Genomic DNA, 20,178 nt, shown 5'->3' with positions numbered 1-20,178 from the left:
GATTTAACACATTATACAGATTCGGGATTTGATAAAGCTTGGCACTCATGACTGATACCAATGAGGTCAGTCAGGGGTACTACTTGTACAAGTCATCTTTATTTACTCCAAGAAGTAAATAATAATATACTTATATAAGTAAATTTTGTTATGTTAATTTTTCTGATAAAATTTTAATATTCTCCTCTTAATTTTCTAAAAAATTTACTTTCATAAGTAACTTTTTTTTTACACTCCCTAAAATTCTCAAGGTTTGAGATGTAAAAACATGCCTTTAACAATTTTTCATTGGTTAGCTTTTTTTTTTTTAATTTCATCTCCTTAATTCAACAAAGAAGCACATTGCGCACAGATCCTAAGATCCACAGATCAATAATTGCGCAAGGCCTTCAAAAATTGCACCTTGGGGGCTTGTGAATGAGCAGTGTTCTGAAGATAACAGATAAACGAAATTTTGGTTCTGAAGATAACAGACAAATGAGATTTTCATTGTCCATGAAATTACACTTAAATGATTAGTGATGACATCTGCAAAGGACAGACAATCAAAAATTCTATTAGAGCAAAAAAGTCCTGAGAAATTCAAGAAAAGAAGAAAGTATGACTTTTTTACTTCTGTAAGTAAAAAATCTGAATGTCTTAAGGGACATAACTCAGCCAATAAAATACTAGTAATTTACCTATACAAGTAAATAAAATACACTTGTATACTTAGTATCTTACAAATTTACTTATATAAGTATATTAATATTTACCTCTTCAAGTATATAAAAATAACTTGTACAAGTAGTGTCCCTGACTGGAGGTGACACCATACAGATTCAGGGGTTCGATAAATTAAAGCCTTCGAAATCGTGACTGATATCAATGACTCAGCTATCAATGATATGACACCATACAAATTCAGGGGTTTGATATAGCCTTGGAAATCATGACTGATATCAATGACTCAGCTATCAATGATATATGATACCATACAGAGTCAGGGGTTTGATATAGCCTTGGCAATCATGACTGATATCAATGACTCAGCTATCAATGATATGACATCATACAGAGTCAGGGGTTTGATATAGCATTGGAAATTATGACTGATATCAATGACTCAGCTATCAATGATATGACACCATACAGATTCAGGGGTTTGATATAGCCTTGGAAATCATGACTGATATCAATGACTCAGCTATCAATGATATGACACCATACAGATTCAGGGGTTTGATATAGCCTTGGCAATCATGACTGATATCAATGACTCAGCTATCAATGGTATGACACCATACAGATTCAGGGGTTTGATAAAGCCATGGGAATCATGACTGATATTAATGACTCAGTCATCAATGATACGACACCATACAGATTCAGGGATTTGATAAAGCCTTCGAAATCGTGACTGATATCAATGACTCAACTATCAATGACATGACACCATACAGATTCAGGGGTTTGATATAGCCTTAGAAATTATGACTGATAACAATGACTCAGCTATCAATGATATGACATCATACAGATTTAGGGGTTTGATATAGCATTGGCAATCATGACTGATATCAATGACTCAGCTATCAATGATATATGACGCCATACAGATACAGGGGTTTGATAAAGCCTTGGAAATTATGACTGATATCAATGACTCAGCTATCAATGATATGACACCATACATAGTCAGGGGTTTGATATAGCATTGGAAATTATGACTGATATCAATGACACAGCTATCAATGATATGACACCATACAAATTCAGGGGTTTGATAAAGCCTTGGAAATAATGACTTATATCATGACTCAGATATCAATGATGTGACACCATACAAATTAAGGGTTTGATAAAACCTTGGAAATCATGACTGATATCAGTGACTGAGATATGAATGATGTGACACCATAAAGATTCAGGGGTTTGATATAGGCTTGGAAATCATGACTGATATCAATGACTCAGCTTTCAATGATGTGACACCATACAGATTCAGGGGTTTGATATAACCTTGGAAATCATGACTGATATCAATGACTCAGATATCAATGAGGTGATTCTCATATAGCTGACATATGAGTATCAAACAGCGGATCATGCTTCAAATATTTGCCACTGGACTTTGAGCAAATAGCAATAGAAATCAGAACTATATAATTTTAATCTGATGTTTCTGTAGATTTCTTTGATAGTATTCCATGAAATTATGCAGTGAATCAGAGAAAGCAATCAACCATCACTTAGTTTTACAATGGTTCACTGATCAATAACTGTTAACAAAACAATGAAATCAACTTGTTTGTACTGTACCAATGTTATAACACCCAACATTGCCCACAGGTAGAAAACATGATTTATTCATTCAAACCGACAGCATTGCCCTAAGTCAGCGGTAGTATTTATTTTCTATTTTTGCCTGTTGTCAGGAAAACTATTTCTTTATGTCTTTAATTGTATGTTTACAATCGGCATACAAATAGCATCACTCTTTGCAGTTAGAGAAGAGAAGCAAAAGATACCAAAGAGATATTGAAACTCAACATAGATAACTAAGGACTGAGCAACACGAACCCCACTGAAAAACAGTGGGAAGGAGGGCCAAGGGAGGGATAGGGGTGGGGCTGGTAGGAGGTTGGTGGTATGGGGAGGTGATGTCAGAAGCTCAGGAAGGGTAAAGAGAATACAATTAATTAATTCATTTATTTTTGTATACATTTAGATTTTTGTGGGTTTTGTTTTAATTTTAGGCTGCATCCAAGAATGTCAGTGATTCCGTGTCTGGATGGATATTTGGAATTTTTGCTTTAACACAGTTTTTAATATCACCTGTATCTGGTAAATTGGTAAGTTGATATTTAAGGAGATGCTTTTTATTGATTAGGTAGCAAAACAACAACACAATTTATTAAAAGACAACTCAGAGGCAGATTTTGGGGGGAGGGGTGCAGGGCACTAGGGCCCCCTAATTGAGCATTATATACATGTATATATATATATATGATAAAAGCATAGACCTTTTACTTATATTACTCCAAACGTTGGCTTTCTAGGCCTCACCCCTTTCCCACCCTTTTTTTTCAAAATCTATGATCTGCAACTAGAGACCTTAAGTAACATGCAATCTTTAACAATAAACAATTGTCTGTAGATTATATAGAATATAGAAAATGTGGTTTAGTCACATTACTAATATATCAACCCATCAACAAACATCACTGTACAAACTTCTTGAGGTAAAAAAGGTCAACAAATAATATGATAATCTTGCCTAATAGAATATAGTTTAAGGAAGATGGGGGGCCTCAATTAAAATTGATAGAATTCTTTAATAATTTGCCAAAATTTAGTTTTTATATCATATTTTTTTCAAAAATGTTACAAAAAGTATATGGGTAATTAGGATTTTATCAAGCTACAGGTAGTGCAAAATTGTCAGAGTTTATAAAGATTACGATTTTTTTAAAATGTGATAAAAATAAACAACAGAATTTTGAAATAAAAGTTTAGAAGATACTGATATCTTACATACATGATATATGTGCTTTCAGAAATGAAAAAAAATGGGGTCAACGAACTTGTTCCTTACCACAATTAAATTTACAACACAGGCCTTTATAAACTATATATATTAAAGTTAAAATATCTGAGTTATCTCCCCTCATATGGCAAAGTTGAAAAAAATAATCATAACAAAAAATCATCTATAATTGTTAAATCAGTCGTTATAATATATTATATTAAAAGTCTTACAAAAGGATTACATTCCTCTCTTAAAATCAGCATTTTTCATTATGTGTTGTATGAAATATGTTATCATCGTTTTAATGATACTACAGATTTGTTTAGATATTTGTACCTCTGTGTATACATAAAAGGTGATACCAATAACACAAAAAAACAGGTACATCTGGAGAAAAAACTTTAGGACTTCAACAATAGACAAGTGACTTTACCATTTATTTCAGGCTCTACATTCCTCTCCCCCTTTCCTCTTGATCTAAACAAATATCTGAGTCCTGCCTGATGTTTAATTGTGTCCCTCAGTCTCGAATCAGTCACATTGTTAATCATGTTTATTGTTGTCACATCTTATGTTCCATTAAATTTTTGTCATTTTTGGGGATTTGGTGTTCTTTAAAGTCACTGTTGCTGTCTTAGGCCACGGTTAACAAATTCTTTGTTTGATGTTGCCTACCCATACCTTGTAGGGTTGGGTAGATAGTTAGGGATTCAATTTTTTTTTGGCAAACAACTTAAGTTACAAGCTTTAGACAAAGACAACGACATAAGAGATAAACTAGAAAATTGTATTAATATAATTATAATATTTTGATTTTGCCAGGAAAATCAGCTTCTGCAATATATAAACATTAAGATGGTATGTTTACTTTTTTGTCTCTTTATATTTTATATACATTCTAGATGCCATTGATGGGGTTGAAGTTCATGTACATTGGCGGTCTATTTATAGCAGCAGGCTGTACAGTATCATTTGGGTAAGTCACATGGTACAGTTGCCATTGATGGGGTTAACGTTCATGTACAGCAATATACAAGTTGAGGATAAAAGCTGTATTTACACTTGTATGCAAATTTTCCTAATTAAACATGTTAAAAGTGGTTGTTGATTGTTAGGATATATGAAGCAGTTCTTTGTGAGATGCAACCAATTAAATTATTTTTTATTTAAGAAGAAAAAAGACTATTCATGTAATAGAAATAAAACGATGAAAAACATTCATTTTACACTTTAAATTTCAATTCGTGAAAATATGACCACAGGGTTTTGTTTAATATTGATATGTCATCACTTTTTACAAATAGGTCCATTTTAGTAATATGCAATTATTAAGGGGCCGATAGATTCTCTTTTCTTCAGGTAAAAATTAATTTGTCTCAATTATCTTATGCGTCAAAAGGTTATTCTGTGCACATTGACAATATATTGATACCTTATATAATATAAGATAAAGGTAAACTATATTCGGTATAAAAAATCCTTTTGACCTCGTTAAACTAACGTTTACTCCATTTTCTTCATGGTAGGTTTTGATTGACACAATTTGATCAAGAGTTAGGGTACCTCCTTTTTATCGCCATGCTGGAGGTCTCAGAAAATTCCTTCAAAAATCAGTCAAAGTAAACTTGTTATACTGACCGCTAGAATTTAGAAAAAGTGTTTTTCTAAACAATTTTAACTTCCTTTAGCCTTGCTTAATTCATCACTACCATCTAGTTAGGATCTTATTCAGACTTGTTTGGACCACATGTTTCAATTTGGTCAAATAGGAAAATTAACCATTTATTCTTTCCGCCAAAATGGCGGCCAAGGGCAATAACTCAAACTCAGATTACGTCATTCAAAACCTATCTATAATAAGTTTTCGTGATTTCATCAGATTTACAGTCATTATAAGTTTAATCTCACTAAGTAACTCGATCGGGCGAGACTTTGAAGTGAGTGCACTCTTGCATGTAATGAGGTATTCTGTATATTTTTCATTTTCTTTTTCACAGGATTCTAACCTACATAGACACAAGCAGTGAGAACATTACCTTATTTTCTTTTTCACAGGATTCTAACCTACTTATACATTTTCTTTTTCACAGGATTTTAACCTACATAAACATTTTCTTTTTTCACAGGATTCTAACTTCTTAGACATTTTCTTTTTCACAGGATTCTAACCTGCATAGACATTTTCTTTTTCACAGGATTCTAACCTACATAGACATTTTCTTTTTCACAGGATTCTAACCTACATAGACAATTTCTTTTTCATAGGATTCTAACCTACATAGACATTTTCTTTTTCACAGGTTTCTAACCTACATAGACACAAGCAGTGACAACATTACCTTCATTATCTATTGTTTCTTACTGATAATCATCCTAGCTATAGGTTGTTGTGGTCTACAGACAGCAAGCTTTGCTCTCGTTGCCAAAGAATTCCCAGACTCAGTTGCTACTGTTTGTGTAAGTACAAACAGTCTTATTTGACACTTTGTTTTTTTCTTACATATCGGGTACTGTACATATGGAAAAGTGGTTCTAAATGATCCGTTTACTTATTTTAATGATAGTGAAATCATAGTGAAATGAACCATTAACTGTTAAAATTAGATAAATAACATCAATAATATCTAAAATTTCATAATGTTTCTGAATGAAATAAAGTTTCCCAAAGTGTTGTTTCTTGTATTACAATGCAGTTTATACAGTTTATATCTCATTTGATTGAGGCTTTCAAGGAAAACATAGACTTTATACTGTCAACAAAATGTCAAAATGTTTGTAGATTTTACAACTTTGTATGACAGATTCTATTATTTTTCTACCCACCTGGTAGTCTCATGTTTACATGTTCTCCTTAAGTGTGGTAGGTGGTAGGTTCGAATGGGTCAAAACAAAGACTTGGAAATGTGTATTTACTGCTTCCACTATTACCTTGTAAAATAGCATGTTAACAATCTGTATAAGGTTGTCAGTCATATATGTACGAAGGAGGGTATATATTCCTATCACTGTTTCATGCGTTTTGTCCTAAATATGCGTTTATTTTGCCACTTAATGTTAATTTTCATGAACAAGAAGTTTCTTCATAATATAAGTTCCAATTGGAAGAAATATTCTGTAATATTACTTCCACTGGAACGAATATTAAAGTATTTTTCCTGACAGAATAAAGATGATAGAATATTTGTTCAACAGGAACAGATATTATGGCATTGTTTATAATAAAACATTCAAGGGGAACCTCTGTTAGGTAAAACAAATATACGTTGACAAAACAGCCATCCATTGCGATCTATTTTTTGTTACATACAGTTTAGAACTTGATAACCTCTGTCAGAGGTCAAGGTTGTATAAAATATAGTTAGTCCAGAGACCTTTCCAACTCTCTTCCATATAATCTTGAAAAGGGGAGACAACTTTTATTCATGTTAGGTTATTGTCTACTAGTATTTAATATATATATATATATATATATATATATATATATATATATATATATATATATATATATATATATATATATATCTCAAATTTCTTCTCATTTATTTGATCAGAAACATTCAAGTGAGTTTTGACTACTACATTTTAGCAATGCTTTAAAGATGAAACATCTTTCCCTTAAAGCTTAAATGTAGCATGGCATAAACAGTAACAGTACATGATTATAGCTTTTAGCATGCCAGAAACATTAAGTACTACTGTGGAGCACTTATTATTTAAGGAATATTAATTTTCATGGATTTTAGGGGAATGCTGAAGGTGAATTCAAGACTCCAAAAAATAGAAGTTTTGTGTAGTTTTGCCCGCGTATTTGTTATAACCATGAAAACAGTATCCATTCATGTACATTTTTCCCTTAATCCCCAAAAATGTGTATCCTAGAATTAGGCATGAAACATGAATCCACAGCTCACTAAATTGAACAGTAGTGTAAAATGAGGGATGTTGTACTGTGAAAAACCTGACAACTTACATCTAGAAATTTACAACGAGGGTTGGTTGAGAACAAAACTGTATGACAAAAGGTATGAATTCAGATTCTCAATATTGAACTTTCCATTTCTATGAAGCAACATTCCAGCAGCTCCTGCATATAGTTTATATATTTCCCAGTTGATACAATATTTGAGAGCTTGCATTTAGTATCATGATTTAAATATATATAGGTTGCTGCTTACACAGAAGCTATTAAACCAAGAGTTCCAAGTGATGAAGTTAAAAAAATCACTTTCGAATTTTACTAACACCATCACGAGTTGGTTAATGGTTATGGACTATTTGTTCCACAGATGACGACGGATATGTTCCAATTGTCATAACCACAACATCGTCCTCTTTTCCTCAAACTACGGAATTAGATTTATCACCAGGTTTGTACTTACATGAAAAACACTTCGTGTGCCACATTTGGAGCAGGATCTGCTAAACCTTCAAGAGAACTTGAGATCACCCCCGGTTGTTAGGTTGGTTTGTGTATTTTGTTCTTTTGTTATCAATGTTGTGTTTTGTAGACTGTTGTTTGTCTTTTGGTCCTTTTTCGGTTTTTGCAATGGCATTAATTGGCCAATTTGTTTTTCAACTTAGGGGTGTAAATATTTCTTTGGTATGAATCCACCTCTATTTTTGTTTTCTCTTAATCGATTTATGACTTTTGAACAGCGGTATACTACTGTTGCTTTAACTTGACCTTTTAATTAAGCAAATAAGCAATGTTAGTGTACCAGTGTTACTGTTCCTCAATTTCAGATATTACACTATTTATTTCTTGCTAGCAGCATGTGTGTATGTTCTTCAAATTGTTGAATGTATATACGAATAAATTTTTGCATTCTTCTCAGCAACTACAATTTATAGCTTCTATATTATTGGTACTTAGTGTAATATAGGAAGCTAATGCCTGTGCATTTATACTTTCTGTTATCTGCATCAACATGCACAGTGTTTGGTAAACTATCTTTTTTTATGTTATTAACTCAATAATACATGTATATAGTACATAAAATACACATTCAGAAAAGAAAAAAGAAAACATCTTATACCAATTATAAAAGATAATATATACTATACGATAAACGAAATCCTAAACAATACCATATACTATTCCATAATCGAAAAGCTGAGTGATACAATTTACCAATCGATAAAGAATGATATACGAGTGCTGTACAAATGATGTACATGTAATGCCCTAACCCCATTAGATTTATCCCCAAACACTGTGCACAATTCCCGAATGAAGAAAGTGTTAACTTTTACCTTACAGAGAATGTACCCAGCATTCACTAAAAAATGGGGGTTATTAACATACAGTGTATGTGCTGTATTATTGTGTTAACTGATTTAAAGACTGTGTGCTGTATTATTGTACTAACTGAATTAGATTTTGTATGTTGTATCATAATATTTACTAATTTGGTATAAACATCTATTCTAGGGTATAACAGAGGTATTTGTTGGAGTTGGTTTCATGTCTGGTCCTGCTATAGGAGGCTTTCTGTATGGTGTAAGTTTTTTTTTCTACTTTTTGTCAAATAACTGTAAAACTGTAGATTTTTAATGAGCACTAATTTTCACTATTTTCTTCATTCAGATTGAAAAGTTACACATGATTTAATTAAAACATATGAAAGAATACTCATACATTATAAAATTGAAATTAAGGTGATGTGGTATGATTGACAACTATCCATCAAAGACACAATGACCTTGCATTAAGTGAGCAAGTGTAGGTCACTGTCAGGCCTTCAAAAATGAGCCAAACCCATACTGTATGGTAAGATATTAAACGACCCAAGCTTGACAAAAAGAAAAACAATACAAACGAGAAAACCAATAGTCTGATTAAGGATACAATTATAAACAAAGAACAAATATGAAAGGAAAGTGCATGTACATAAATTTTTACAAAACATATTTAGTAATGTTTCAATTTCATAATATCAAAATAAAGAAATATGTAAGTTCAAAAAAAGACAAACAGCAATGAACAACACATAATCTGTGAAAGCCTGACTTGATGGAGTCACCAACTGTGGGGCGAAAGAGTTCTACCTGCACACAAGCCTTTCCCTATCTGTTTAGACCTCTTTTAGCTAAAACACCTTCCTTCAACTAATAGAATAATTAAAGCAAGTAAAGTTTTAAGTCATAAGAATATCCTAATCCAGACTGCCTGTGATTTTTACCATTATTATTTATCCATACGTTTACAATTGATTCATAGAAACAACTATATATATTTTGTCTTGATTTTGTTGATTATACTATGGACTACGTAATAACTGTAATTAAAGCATATAATATTGCTACATGTATTTTTTGCATGCCAAAATACACATTATAAAAAAAAAAAAAAAAAAAAAAATACACCCGACAAAACTTGAATAATGCAGTTCCCTCTCGTATAGTTGTCAGCTTGTCATTTTCAATTGAAATTTACCCATTTTCAGTCTCCAGTGATCAGGTTAAGTTTTCAGAATATCATTGCAACAATATCTTATATATGGATTTGTTGTAAAGAGTAGTTGTATGTTTGGCGCTTGTCATGTCGTATTAACCTCAATTTCCTGATTTAGTGGTCAGAATAACATTTAGGGAGGAGGTTTGTTCCTCAGAAACTATACTTGAAAGGTCATCTTTGGAGTTTGCTGTCAAGTGACATTAACCTTAAATCATTTGATCACCTTATCTGAGTTCATTGTCTTTAAAAAACAAAGTTTTACAAGATATTATAATTTTTCAACTACGTTTTTTAATTTGCATCAGTATAAATGGTAAATGCAATGATAAGTCAGATTATGCTGTATGAAAATCCTTAAATAACGTTCTAACTCTTAGTCATACACTAGTCAAAATCATATTTATATTTAGATGCATTAAGCTCTCTCCTCTGAACTATCTCTAGGGGAGGTAATTTGGTTGTCACTATATTTATCTATTTCTTAATGGATTTTTTAGAATTTTTTGAATACTGTGGATTCATTTATTTTCGTGGCTACTAATACTCGTGGATTGAGGAGAACTTGTTTCTTGTGGATATTTGATTTCGTGGCCCTGCCAGAGTCTGCATTTAACCTTATAGAGAATTTGTATTTCATTGAACACTTAATTTCCTGGTTCACCTGTACCAATAATCTCCACAGAAATTGGTATTCAACGAAATATAATGAATCAACAGTACATGGTTGCCCTTATCATTTATGATTCTTTTGAAAACGTGGTTGCCCTTATTATTTTTTATTCTTTTTTTGAGAACATGGTTGCCTTTCTCTGCCATTTATGTTTTTTTTTTCAGAGTGGAGGTTTCATCATGCCTTTTGCTGTAGTTGGTGCTATCATGTTCCTTTGTGTCCCATTTAATTTTTGGTTGATTCCCGGAGATACAGGTAAGAGCTATGAACAGATACATTGTGTTTTTTTTTTTGTCATAGATACAGGCTACAGCTTTTAACTGATACATTGTGTTTGTCATAGATACAGGTAAGAACTATTAACTGATACATTGTTTGTCATAGATACAGGTAAGAGCTATGCACATATACATTGTTTGTCATAGATACAGGTAAGAACTATAAACTGATACATTGTTTGTCATAGATACAGGTAAGAGCTATGAACAAATACATTGTTTGTCATAAATACAGGTAAGAGCTTTGAACTGATACATTGTTTGACATAGATACAGGTAAGAACTTAGAACTGATACATTGTTTGAAATAGATACAGATAGGAGGTATGAACTGATACATTGTTTGTCATAGATACAGGTAGGAACTATAAACTGATACATTGTTTGTCATAGATACAAGTAAGAATTATAAACTGATACATTGTTTGTCATAGATACAGGTAAGAGCTATGAACAGATACATTGTTTGTCATAAATACAGGTAAGAGGTATGAATTGATACATTCTTTGTCATAGATAAAGTTAAGGGCTATGTACAGATTCATTGTTTGTTATAGATACAGGTTAGAAATATGAACAGATACATTGTTTGTTATAGTTAGAGGTAAGAGCTTAGAACATACACATTGTTTGTTAAAGATACATGTAAGAGGTATCTACTGATACATTGTTTGTCATAGATACAGGTAAGAGCTATAATCAGATTCATTGTTTGTCATAAACACAGTTAAGCGGTATGAACTGATACATTGTTTGTCATAGATACAGGTTAGAGCTTTGAACTGATACATTGTTTATCATATATACAGGTAGGAGCTTTTAACAGATTCATTGTTTGTCATACATACAGGTAAGAGCTGTGAAGAGATACATTGTTTGTCATAGATACAGGTTAGAGATATGAATTAATACACTGTTTGTCATAGATACAGGTAAGAGCTATGAACTGACACATTGTTTGTCATAGACAAAGTTTAGAGCTATGAACTGTTTCCTTATTTGTCATAGATACAGGTAAGAGGTATGAACTGATACACTGTTTGTCATGGATTCAGGTAAGAGGTATGAACTGATACATTGTTTGTCATAGATACAGGTAAGACATATGAACTGATACATAGTTTGTCATAGACACAGGTAAGAAAGATGAACTGATACATTGTTTGTCATAGATACAGGTAAGAACTATGAACTGATACATTAATTGTCATAGACACAGGTAAGAACTATGAACAGACACATTGTTTGTCATAGACACATATAAGAGCTATGAACAGATACATTGTTTGTCTTAGATACAGGTAAGCGCTATGAACTGACACATTGTTTGTCATAGATACAGGTAAGAGCTATTAACTGATACATTGTGTGTCATAGATACAGATTAGAGCTATGAACCGATACATTATTTGTCATAGATACAGGTAAGAACTATGAACAGATACAATGTTTGTCATAGAAACAGTTACGAACTATGAACTGCTAGATTGTTTGTCATAGACACAGGTAAGAGCGATGAACTGATACATTGTTTGTGATAGATACAGGTAAAAGCTATGAGCTGACACGTTGTTTTTCATAGATACAGGTAAGAGCTATGAACTGGTACATTGTGTGCCAAAGATACAGATAAAAGGTGTGAACTGATACATTGTTTGTCATAGATACAGGTAAGAGCTATACACTTTTACATTGTTTGTCATAGATACAGGTAAGAACTATGAACAGGTACATTGTTTGTCATAGATACAGATAAAAGCTATGAACAGATACATTGTTTGTCAGAGATACAGATAAGAGCTATGAACTGATACATTGTGTGTCATAGATACAGGTAAGAGCCATGATCTGATACATTGTCTGTCATAGACACAGGGAAGAGCTATGAACTGATACATTGTTTGTTATAGATACAGATAAGAGCTATGAACTGATACATTATTTGTCATAAACACAGGTAAGAGTTATGAACAGATACATTGTTTGTTATAGATACAGGTACGAACTATGAATTGATATATTGTTTGTCATAGATACAGGTAAGCGCTATGAACTGATATATTGTTTGGCATAGACACAGGTAAGAGCTATGAACAGATGCATTGTTTGTCATAGATACAGGTAAGAGCTATGAACTGACACATTGTTTGTCATAGATACAGGTAAGAGCTATGAACAGATACATTGTTTGTCATAGATACAGGTAAGAGCTATGAGCTGACACATTGTTTTTCATAGATACAGGTAAGAGGTATGAACTGATACATTGTGTGCCAAATATACAGATAAAAGCTGTGAACTGATATATTGTTTGTCATAGATATAGGTAAGAGCTATGAACTTTTACATTGTTTGTCATAGATACAGGTAAGAACTATGAACTTTTACATTGTTTGTCATAGATACAGGTAAGAACTATGAACAGATACTTTGTTTGTCATAGAAACAGATAAGAGGTATGAACAGATACATTGTTTGTCAGAGATACAGATAAGAGCTATGAACTGATACATTGTGTGTCATAGATACAGGTAAGAGCTATGAACAGATACATTGTTTGTCATAGATACAGGTAAGAGCTTTGAACTGATACATTGTTTGTCAGAAATACAGATAAGAACTATAAACAAATAGATTGTTTGTCATAGATACAGGTAAGAGCTTTGAGCTGCGAAATTGTTTGTCGTAGATACAGGTAAAAGGTATGAACTGATACATTGTTTGTCATAGAAACAGGTAAGAGCTATGAACAGATACATTATTTGTCATAGATACAGGTAAGAGCTTTGAACTGATACATTGTTTGTAGTAGACACAGATAAGAGGTATGAACTGATAAGTGTTTGTCATAGATACAGATAAGAGCTATGAACTGATACATTGTTTGTCATAGATTCAGGAAATTGCTATGAACTGATATATTGTTTGTCATAGATACATGAAAGAGCTATGAACTGATACATTGTTGCAAAAGATACAGGTAAGAGCTATGAACTGATACATTGTTTGTCATAGATACATGAAAGAGCTATGAACTGATATAATGTTTGTAAAAGATACAAGTAAGAAGTATAAACAAAGTAAAACAACAAAAATACCGAACTCCAAGAAAAATTCAAATCAAGTCCCTTATCAAATTGAAAATCAAAAGCTCAAACACATCAAACGACTGGAAAACAACTGTCATATTCCTGATTTGGTACAGGCAATTCCTTATGTAGAAAATGGTGGATTAAAACCTGGTTTTATAGCTTGCTAAACCTCTCACTTGTATGACAGTCGCATATAATTCCATTATATTGACAACAATGTGTGAACAAAACAAACAGACATAATACTGTTTTACTGTGCGTATTGCTGTGTGTTTGTTTATTCTACATTGGCTAGATGTATAGGGGGAGGGTTGAGATCTCACAAAACATATTTAACCCTGCCGCATTTTTTCGCCTGTCCTACGCCAGGAGCCTCTGGCCTTTGTTAGTCTTGTATGTATTTTAATTTTAGTTCATTTTTATATGTTTTGGAGTTTAGTATGGCGTCCATTTTCACTGAACTAGAACACTTTTTAATTTAGGAACCAGCTGAAGCCCGCCTTCGGGTGCGGGATTTTCTCGCTATGTTGAAGACCCATTGGTGGCCTTCGGCTGTTATCTGCTCTTTGGTCGGGTGTTGTCTCTTTGAATAGATTACCTTAGCTGTATTTGGCAAAACTTTTAGGAATTTTTGGATCTCAATGCTCTTAAACTTCGTACTTTATTTGGCCTTTTAATTTTTTTTTTATTCGAGCGTCACTGATGAGTCTTTTGTAGACGAAACGCGCGTCTGGCGCAAATACAAATTTTAATCCTGGTATCTATGATGAGTTTATTTGACATATTCCCCATTTCCATTCTCAATTTTATAAAGGTAAACATGTCAAAAATAGGGGTACAGCAGTCAACATTGTCTTATAATCTTCATCAATATAAAAACAAACAAATTTGTCAACAAAGAAAAACAAAATGGCATCTAGACAAAGCACATAAGCAAAAACAAAAGACAAGAATACAAAAAAATTACCACAACACACATTGGGCAGGATGCATAAGTACCGAGATAAGAAGTTTGAACTGATACACTGTTTGTCAGTTCAACTGTTAATTGCATTGTTATGGTCCATATTGTTCCATTCTTTATTTTTTTAGCCCTTTATTCGGCTTCTTTTTCCTAATTGCCCTGTTCCATAAACCCCATCCAGACCCTCACCTAACTCGCAATCTCACATTCAAACTGAACACATTTCCATGAGACCACCTAGGTGTTTGTACATCAAAGAGATAATTTTAAGAGTTTGTATGTAGCAGTAAATCTACGAATATGTATTATTTGCAGTTGTTGAAAAATCTTCCAGTTCTAAGATCTCATTCTGGGTGATGATGAAGTCCCCCAAGACTATCATTAACAGTTTCTCAACATTAGTGGCTGCCATGATTTTTTCCATTCTCGACCCAACACTAGAACCACATCTGAGTGGCTCTGTAAGTTTTGTCATTATTAATTTCAGCCTTTGTCATCATTTTGTGTCTCTCATCTGGTGTGTATCATCCCTTTGAAATCACAATTTCTTTTTTTTCTTTTTTTATATACTACTCAAAGAAAATGTTACAACACTTCCATTGAGATTAATGGGGTCAAACTTTAAGGGCTCATATTTTTGTAGATAATGCTAAAAATGATCTGAAATTAAATGCATTTCTGTTTTATGGGATCTAAATTGATGGAATTAAAAAAAAATGATATGACTTTTGGGGGTAAATGAAGTTCCTCATTTTTATTGTGAGGGAAATGCCATCAGATTCAATACTTCTTCAATTTTGTGTGCTGTATGCATTTTTTTTTAAATAGAACACATGCAATAAAATTTTATTATTGTGATTGTAATTTTGATTTAGCCCTTCAAAGTTTTAAAACAATGTAGCTGTCTGACATTTGACCAACATAACTATAGAACTTGCTGCTTATCTTTTTTTGAGTATACGACTTTATAAAAATAACAAATGATATCTAACTATAAATATGGAGATTTTTTGGAATAATTTTTATCTGTTTGCTCGAACAGAAAAAAAAGTTAAAGCCAAAGATGTATGTGTTCTTGAACAAGTCGAAAACGGTGGAGCTTTAGGACCAAAAGGGACATAAGAGTGAAAGCCAAATCAATCTAGGAAATTACAAGAATATGAAAGTTCAAATTTGCCATTATTACTGAATTATCTTTCTATGAGTTACTGCTTTTGAATGAACATTTTTAAAAATTTTAATCATTTTGTCAATTATCTTGAAAGCTATAATAGCTTGACAGAAACTTATACATTTTTCGTTTTCCATTTGTACATTTTATATCTTTATTAAATGCCACCATATATATATAAAAAAAAAAAAAGAGTAGACATTAAATGAAATATAATATCACTATCAAAATTCATTTATTATTGGAAAGTTAAAATGATAAGCATCAGTTTTCAATTGCGATTGTTTATAAAAACTCAACACATAATTTTGTCATTGGGTAAGGTTGTTTGTTTTTCAATCAGAACTATTGTCAAAATTGTATATTTCAGTTCAATTTAGAAGCTGATATCATTGGTCTTCTATTTTTGCTGATGGCTGCATGTTATGCCATTATGTCACCTATAGCTGGATGGATTTGTGATAAATTGGTAGGTATGTTATGTCATTGTGTCATATAAAGCTAGATATATCTGTGATAAATAGGTAGGTATGTTATGTCATTATGTCGCCTATAGCTGGATTAATTTACTATACATTGGTAGGTATTTTGTGTCATTATGTCATCTATAGCTGGTTGGATCTGTGATAAATTGGTAGGTATGTTAGTCAGTATGTCAACTATAGCTGAATGGATCTATGATAAATTGGTAGATAAATTATGTCATACATGTCATCTATAGCTTGATTGATATGTGATAAATTGGTAGGTATGTTATGTTATTATGTCATCTAAAGCTGAATGGATCTATGATAAATTGGTAGTTATGTTATGTCATTATTTCACATCAAGCTGATTGGATCAATGATACATTGGTAGGTATGTTAGTCATTATGTCACCTATAGCTGGATAGATATTCGATAAATTGGTGGGTATTTTATGCTATTATGTCATCATATTGGAAGTAATGTTATGCCATTATGTCAGCTATAGTTGATTGATCTCTGATAACTTGGTAGGTATATTATGTCATTATGTCATATATAGCTGGATTGATGGATTTCTGATAAATTGGTTGGTATGTTACATGTATGTTATTATGTCACCTATAGCTAGATTGATACATGATAAATTGGAAGTAATGTTGTTCATTATGTCACCTATATTTGAAAGGATCTATTGATAATTGGTCGGTATGTTATGTCAAACATGTCACCTATAGCTGGATTCATCTATGATAAATCGGTAGGGATGTTGTGTCAATATTTCATCTATATCTGGATGGATAAGTGAAAAATCGGGAGGTATGTTATGTCATTATGTCACAAATAACTTGATAGTTCTTTGACATGTTCGATGATTATCTGTTTCTTAATAAATAGAATATTGATTTTTATAAAAAAAAAATGAAAAGTGATCAATTAATGAACAAAGGTAACAGATAGATTATTTTAACTGGGACACATTTTGTTTATGAACTTTTACAACCTGGTAGTTGTGTGGTATTTAGTCTCTAGTCTTTATACTGATACCCTGTTTTGAATTTAAGTTTCAGTCAAATAACCTAGGAGTACTGATGCCAGGTTTTATACTGATACCCTGTTTTGACTTCTTTTCAGTCAGATACCCATGGAGTATTGATACCAGTCTTTATACTGATACCCTACCTGTTTTGTCTTTTCCTTTCAGCCAGATAACCGTGGAGTATTGATACCAGGTTTTTTTATTTCTGCTGTTGGTATGCTGTTCCTCGGTCCTTCAGAAATTTTTGGACTTAGAGATTTATTAGATGAGTGAGTTGATTTGTTATTGTTTGTCAGGATTGCATGTTTTATAGTTATGAATCATCTAAAAAAAATCGTAAGAATCCTGAGAATATCATCAGAACAGAGAGTAGCTAGAGCAAATCGTTGTCAGATCCTAATTAGTAAAGCTTGGGTTCAGGACTTAAATTTCATCAACTTGTACAAACCCTGACGTTAAAATACACAGTATGGACAGAATACTTAATATTACAGTAACTCCTTGTTTTATGAAATGTCTTGTATAGATATAAGAAGATGTGGTATGAGTGGCAATGAGACAACTCTCCATCCAAGTCACAATTTGTAAAAGTGAACCATTATTTGAATGTATGATAATGCTGCATCAAATGATCATGAAATTCCACATTTACAAAAATAGTAACCTCACTTGCAATTTAGAAAAATTATTAAAATTGATCTTACGTTTTGCAGTTGTAATGAAAAAATAAAACAAAAAATACAAAAGAAAGTGTCATCAAAATTTTAACAAGACTTAATATATAATAAATATTTGTATATAATAGACAGCTGTGTTGCACATTGTGTCCTAGATTATTCTTTTTAAACGACCGCAAAAAAATTTTGCGGTCGTATATTGGTATCACGTTGGCGTCGTCGTCGTCGTCGTCGTCGTCGTCGTCGTCGTCGTCGTCCGAAGACACATTGGTTTTCGCACTCTAACTTTAGTTTAAGTGAATGGGGCCAAAAAGGGGCCAAAAATAAGGATTTTTTGTAACTTCCAGTCATAACTTGTGTGTTAGTGTATGGATCTCTCTGACATTGTACCACACAGTTCCATATCACAAACGGAATGCTGGGATTAATTTTGGAGGTAATTGCCTCAAAATTTTAGAAATTAGGGGCGAAAAAAGGGACAAAAAACAAGCATTTTTCTAGTTTCATGACAATAACTTGTGAGTGAGTGTATGGATCTTTCTGAAATTGTACTACAAGGTTTCATATCACAAAGGAAAAGCTGGAATTGCGTTTGGGGGTAATTGCCAAAAACGTTTAGGAATAAGGGGCCAAAAAGGGGCCAAAAATAAGCATTTTTCTAGTTGTCAGACAATAACTTGTGTTCAAGTGTATGGATCTCTCTGAAATCGTACTGCAAGGTACCATACCACAAAGGGAAGGCTGTGATTGATTTTGGGGGTAATTGCCTCAAAATTTAAGGAATTAGGGGCAAAAAAGGGGCAAAAAACAAGCATTTTTCTAGTTTCAGGACAATTACTTGTGTGTAAGTGTATGGATCTTTATGAAATTGTACTACAAGGTTCGATATTACAAAGGGAAAGCTGGGTTTGAGTTTGGGGGTCATTGCCCTAAACGTTTAGGAATTTGGGGCCATAAAGGGGCCTAAAAAACAAGCATTTTTCTAGTTTCCGGACAATAACTTGTGTTCAAGTATCTCTCTGAAATTGTACTGGGGGTGATGAATCATAAGGCGGTTTAAATAATTTAGTGGGAGGGATTTTTTTTTTCCCTTTTTTACCTTAAAATTTTTAATTGGTTATTTCTGATTTATATATAAAAGGAAATAATAATGATATGGTTTGAATAGGTAAATTAAACATTTTTAAGTTCTTAGACCACATTCATTCTGTGTCAGAAACCTATGCTGTGTCAAATATTAAATCACAATCAAAATTCAGTGCTGTATCAAGCTTGAATGTTGTGTCCATACTTGCCCAAACTGTTCAGGGTTCGAATTATGCGGTCGTACAAGCAGGGTGCATTTTATTGGTTCTAGTGTTGCATTATTTCTTAATTTATATTTTGTAGCCAGCTATTGTTAAACATTGTATCTTTCATTGTACTTGGTATTCGATCCAATGCAGCATTAATTTTAACATTTTATTTTGTAGCCAGCTATGGTTAAACATAGCATCCCTCATTGTACTTGGTATTGGATCCAATGTAGCATTAATTTTAACATTTTATTTTGTAGCCAGCTATGGTTAAACATTGTATCCCTCATTGTATCTGGTATTGGATCCAGTTTAGCACTGGTACCAACATTTGATATTTATGTTAGCATAGCAGAGTAAGTAATTAACTGTAGGAGAGAATGAATATATCAACATAGTTAATATATTTAAAGGTTTATTTATTACTTGCAATAGTACTTTCAATTAAGACAACACTAACCGATTGGATACGAAAATCTCATGATTTGATTACGAAGATTAATCAAGGTAACTAACAAAACTGGAGGAATCACATGTACTCCAAGAGAAGAGACATGGG

General features: G+C 32.4%; 2 protein-coding genes across 7 annotated transcripts in view; both read left to right on the top strand.

Moving 5' to 3' along the window:
* LOC127723129 (MFS-type transporter SLC18B1-like) overlaps nucleotides 1-20,178 on the top strand; it is a 159,758-nt gene that overhangs the window by 129,722 nt on the left and 9,858 nt on the right. The gene's annotated exons all lie outside the window — the stretch shown is intronic.
* Nucleotides 1-20,178, top strand: part of LOC127723130 (MFS-type transporter SLC18B1-like) — a 102,541-nt gene that overhangs the window by 72,939 nt on the left and 9,424 nt on the right. For 3 of the 6 annotated variants that reach the window (XM_052229631.1, XM_052229627.1, XM_052229628.1), the window contains exons 3-11: nucleotides 2,739-2,834; nucleotides 4,414-4,487; nucleotides 5,812-5,968; nucleotides 8,943-9,011; nucleotides 10,803-10,893; nucleotides 15,288-15,433; nucleotides 16,514-16,612; nucleotides 17,813-17,916; nucleotides 19,880-19,975. In XM_052229631.1, coding sequence (XP_052085591.1) covers nucleotides 2,739-2,834; nucleotides 4,414-4,487; nucleotides 5,812-5,968; nucleotides 8,943-9,011; nucleotides 10,803-10,893; nucleotides 15,288-15,433; nucleotides 16,514-16,612; nucleotides 17,813-17,916; nucleotides 19,880-19,975 — 932 coding nt within the window. The remainder of the gene's footprint in view (nucleotides 1-2,738; nucleotides 2,835-4,413; nucleotides 4,488-5,811; nucleotides 5,969-8,942; nucleotides 9,012-10,802; nucleotides 10,894-15,287; nucleotides 15,434-16,513; nucleotides 16,613-17,812; nucleotides 17,917-19,879; nucleotides 19,976-20,178) is intronic. The other 3 variants (XM_052229632.1, XM_052229630.1, XM_052229629.1) reach the window with 3 other exon arrangements.

This window comes from Mytilus californianus, unplaced genomic scaffold (assembly GCF_021869535.1).
Source record: "Mytilus californianus isolate M0D057914Y unplaced genomic scaffold, xbMytCali1.0.p SCAF_13, whole genome shotgun sequence".
Lineage (NCBI taxonomy): Eukaryota > Metazoa > Mollusca > Bivalvia > Mytilida > Mytilidae > Mytilus > Mytilus californianus.
Note: the sequence above shows the minus strand (reverse complement) of the source record. Positions and strands in the feature narration are given on the sequence as shown.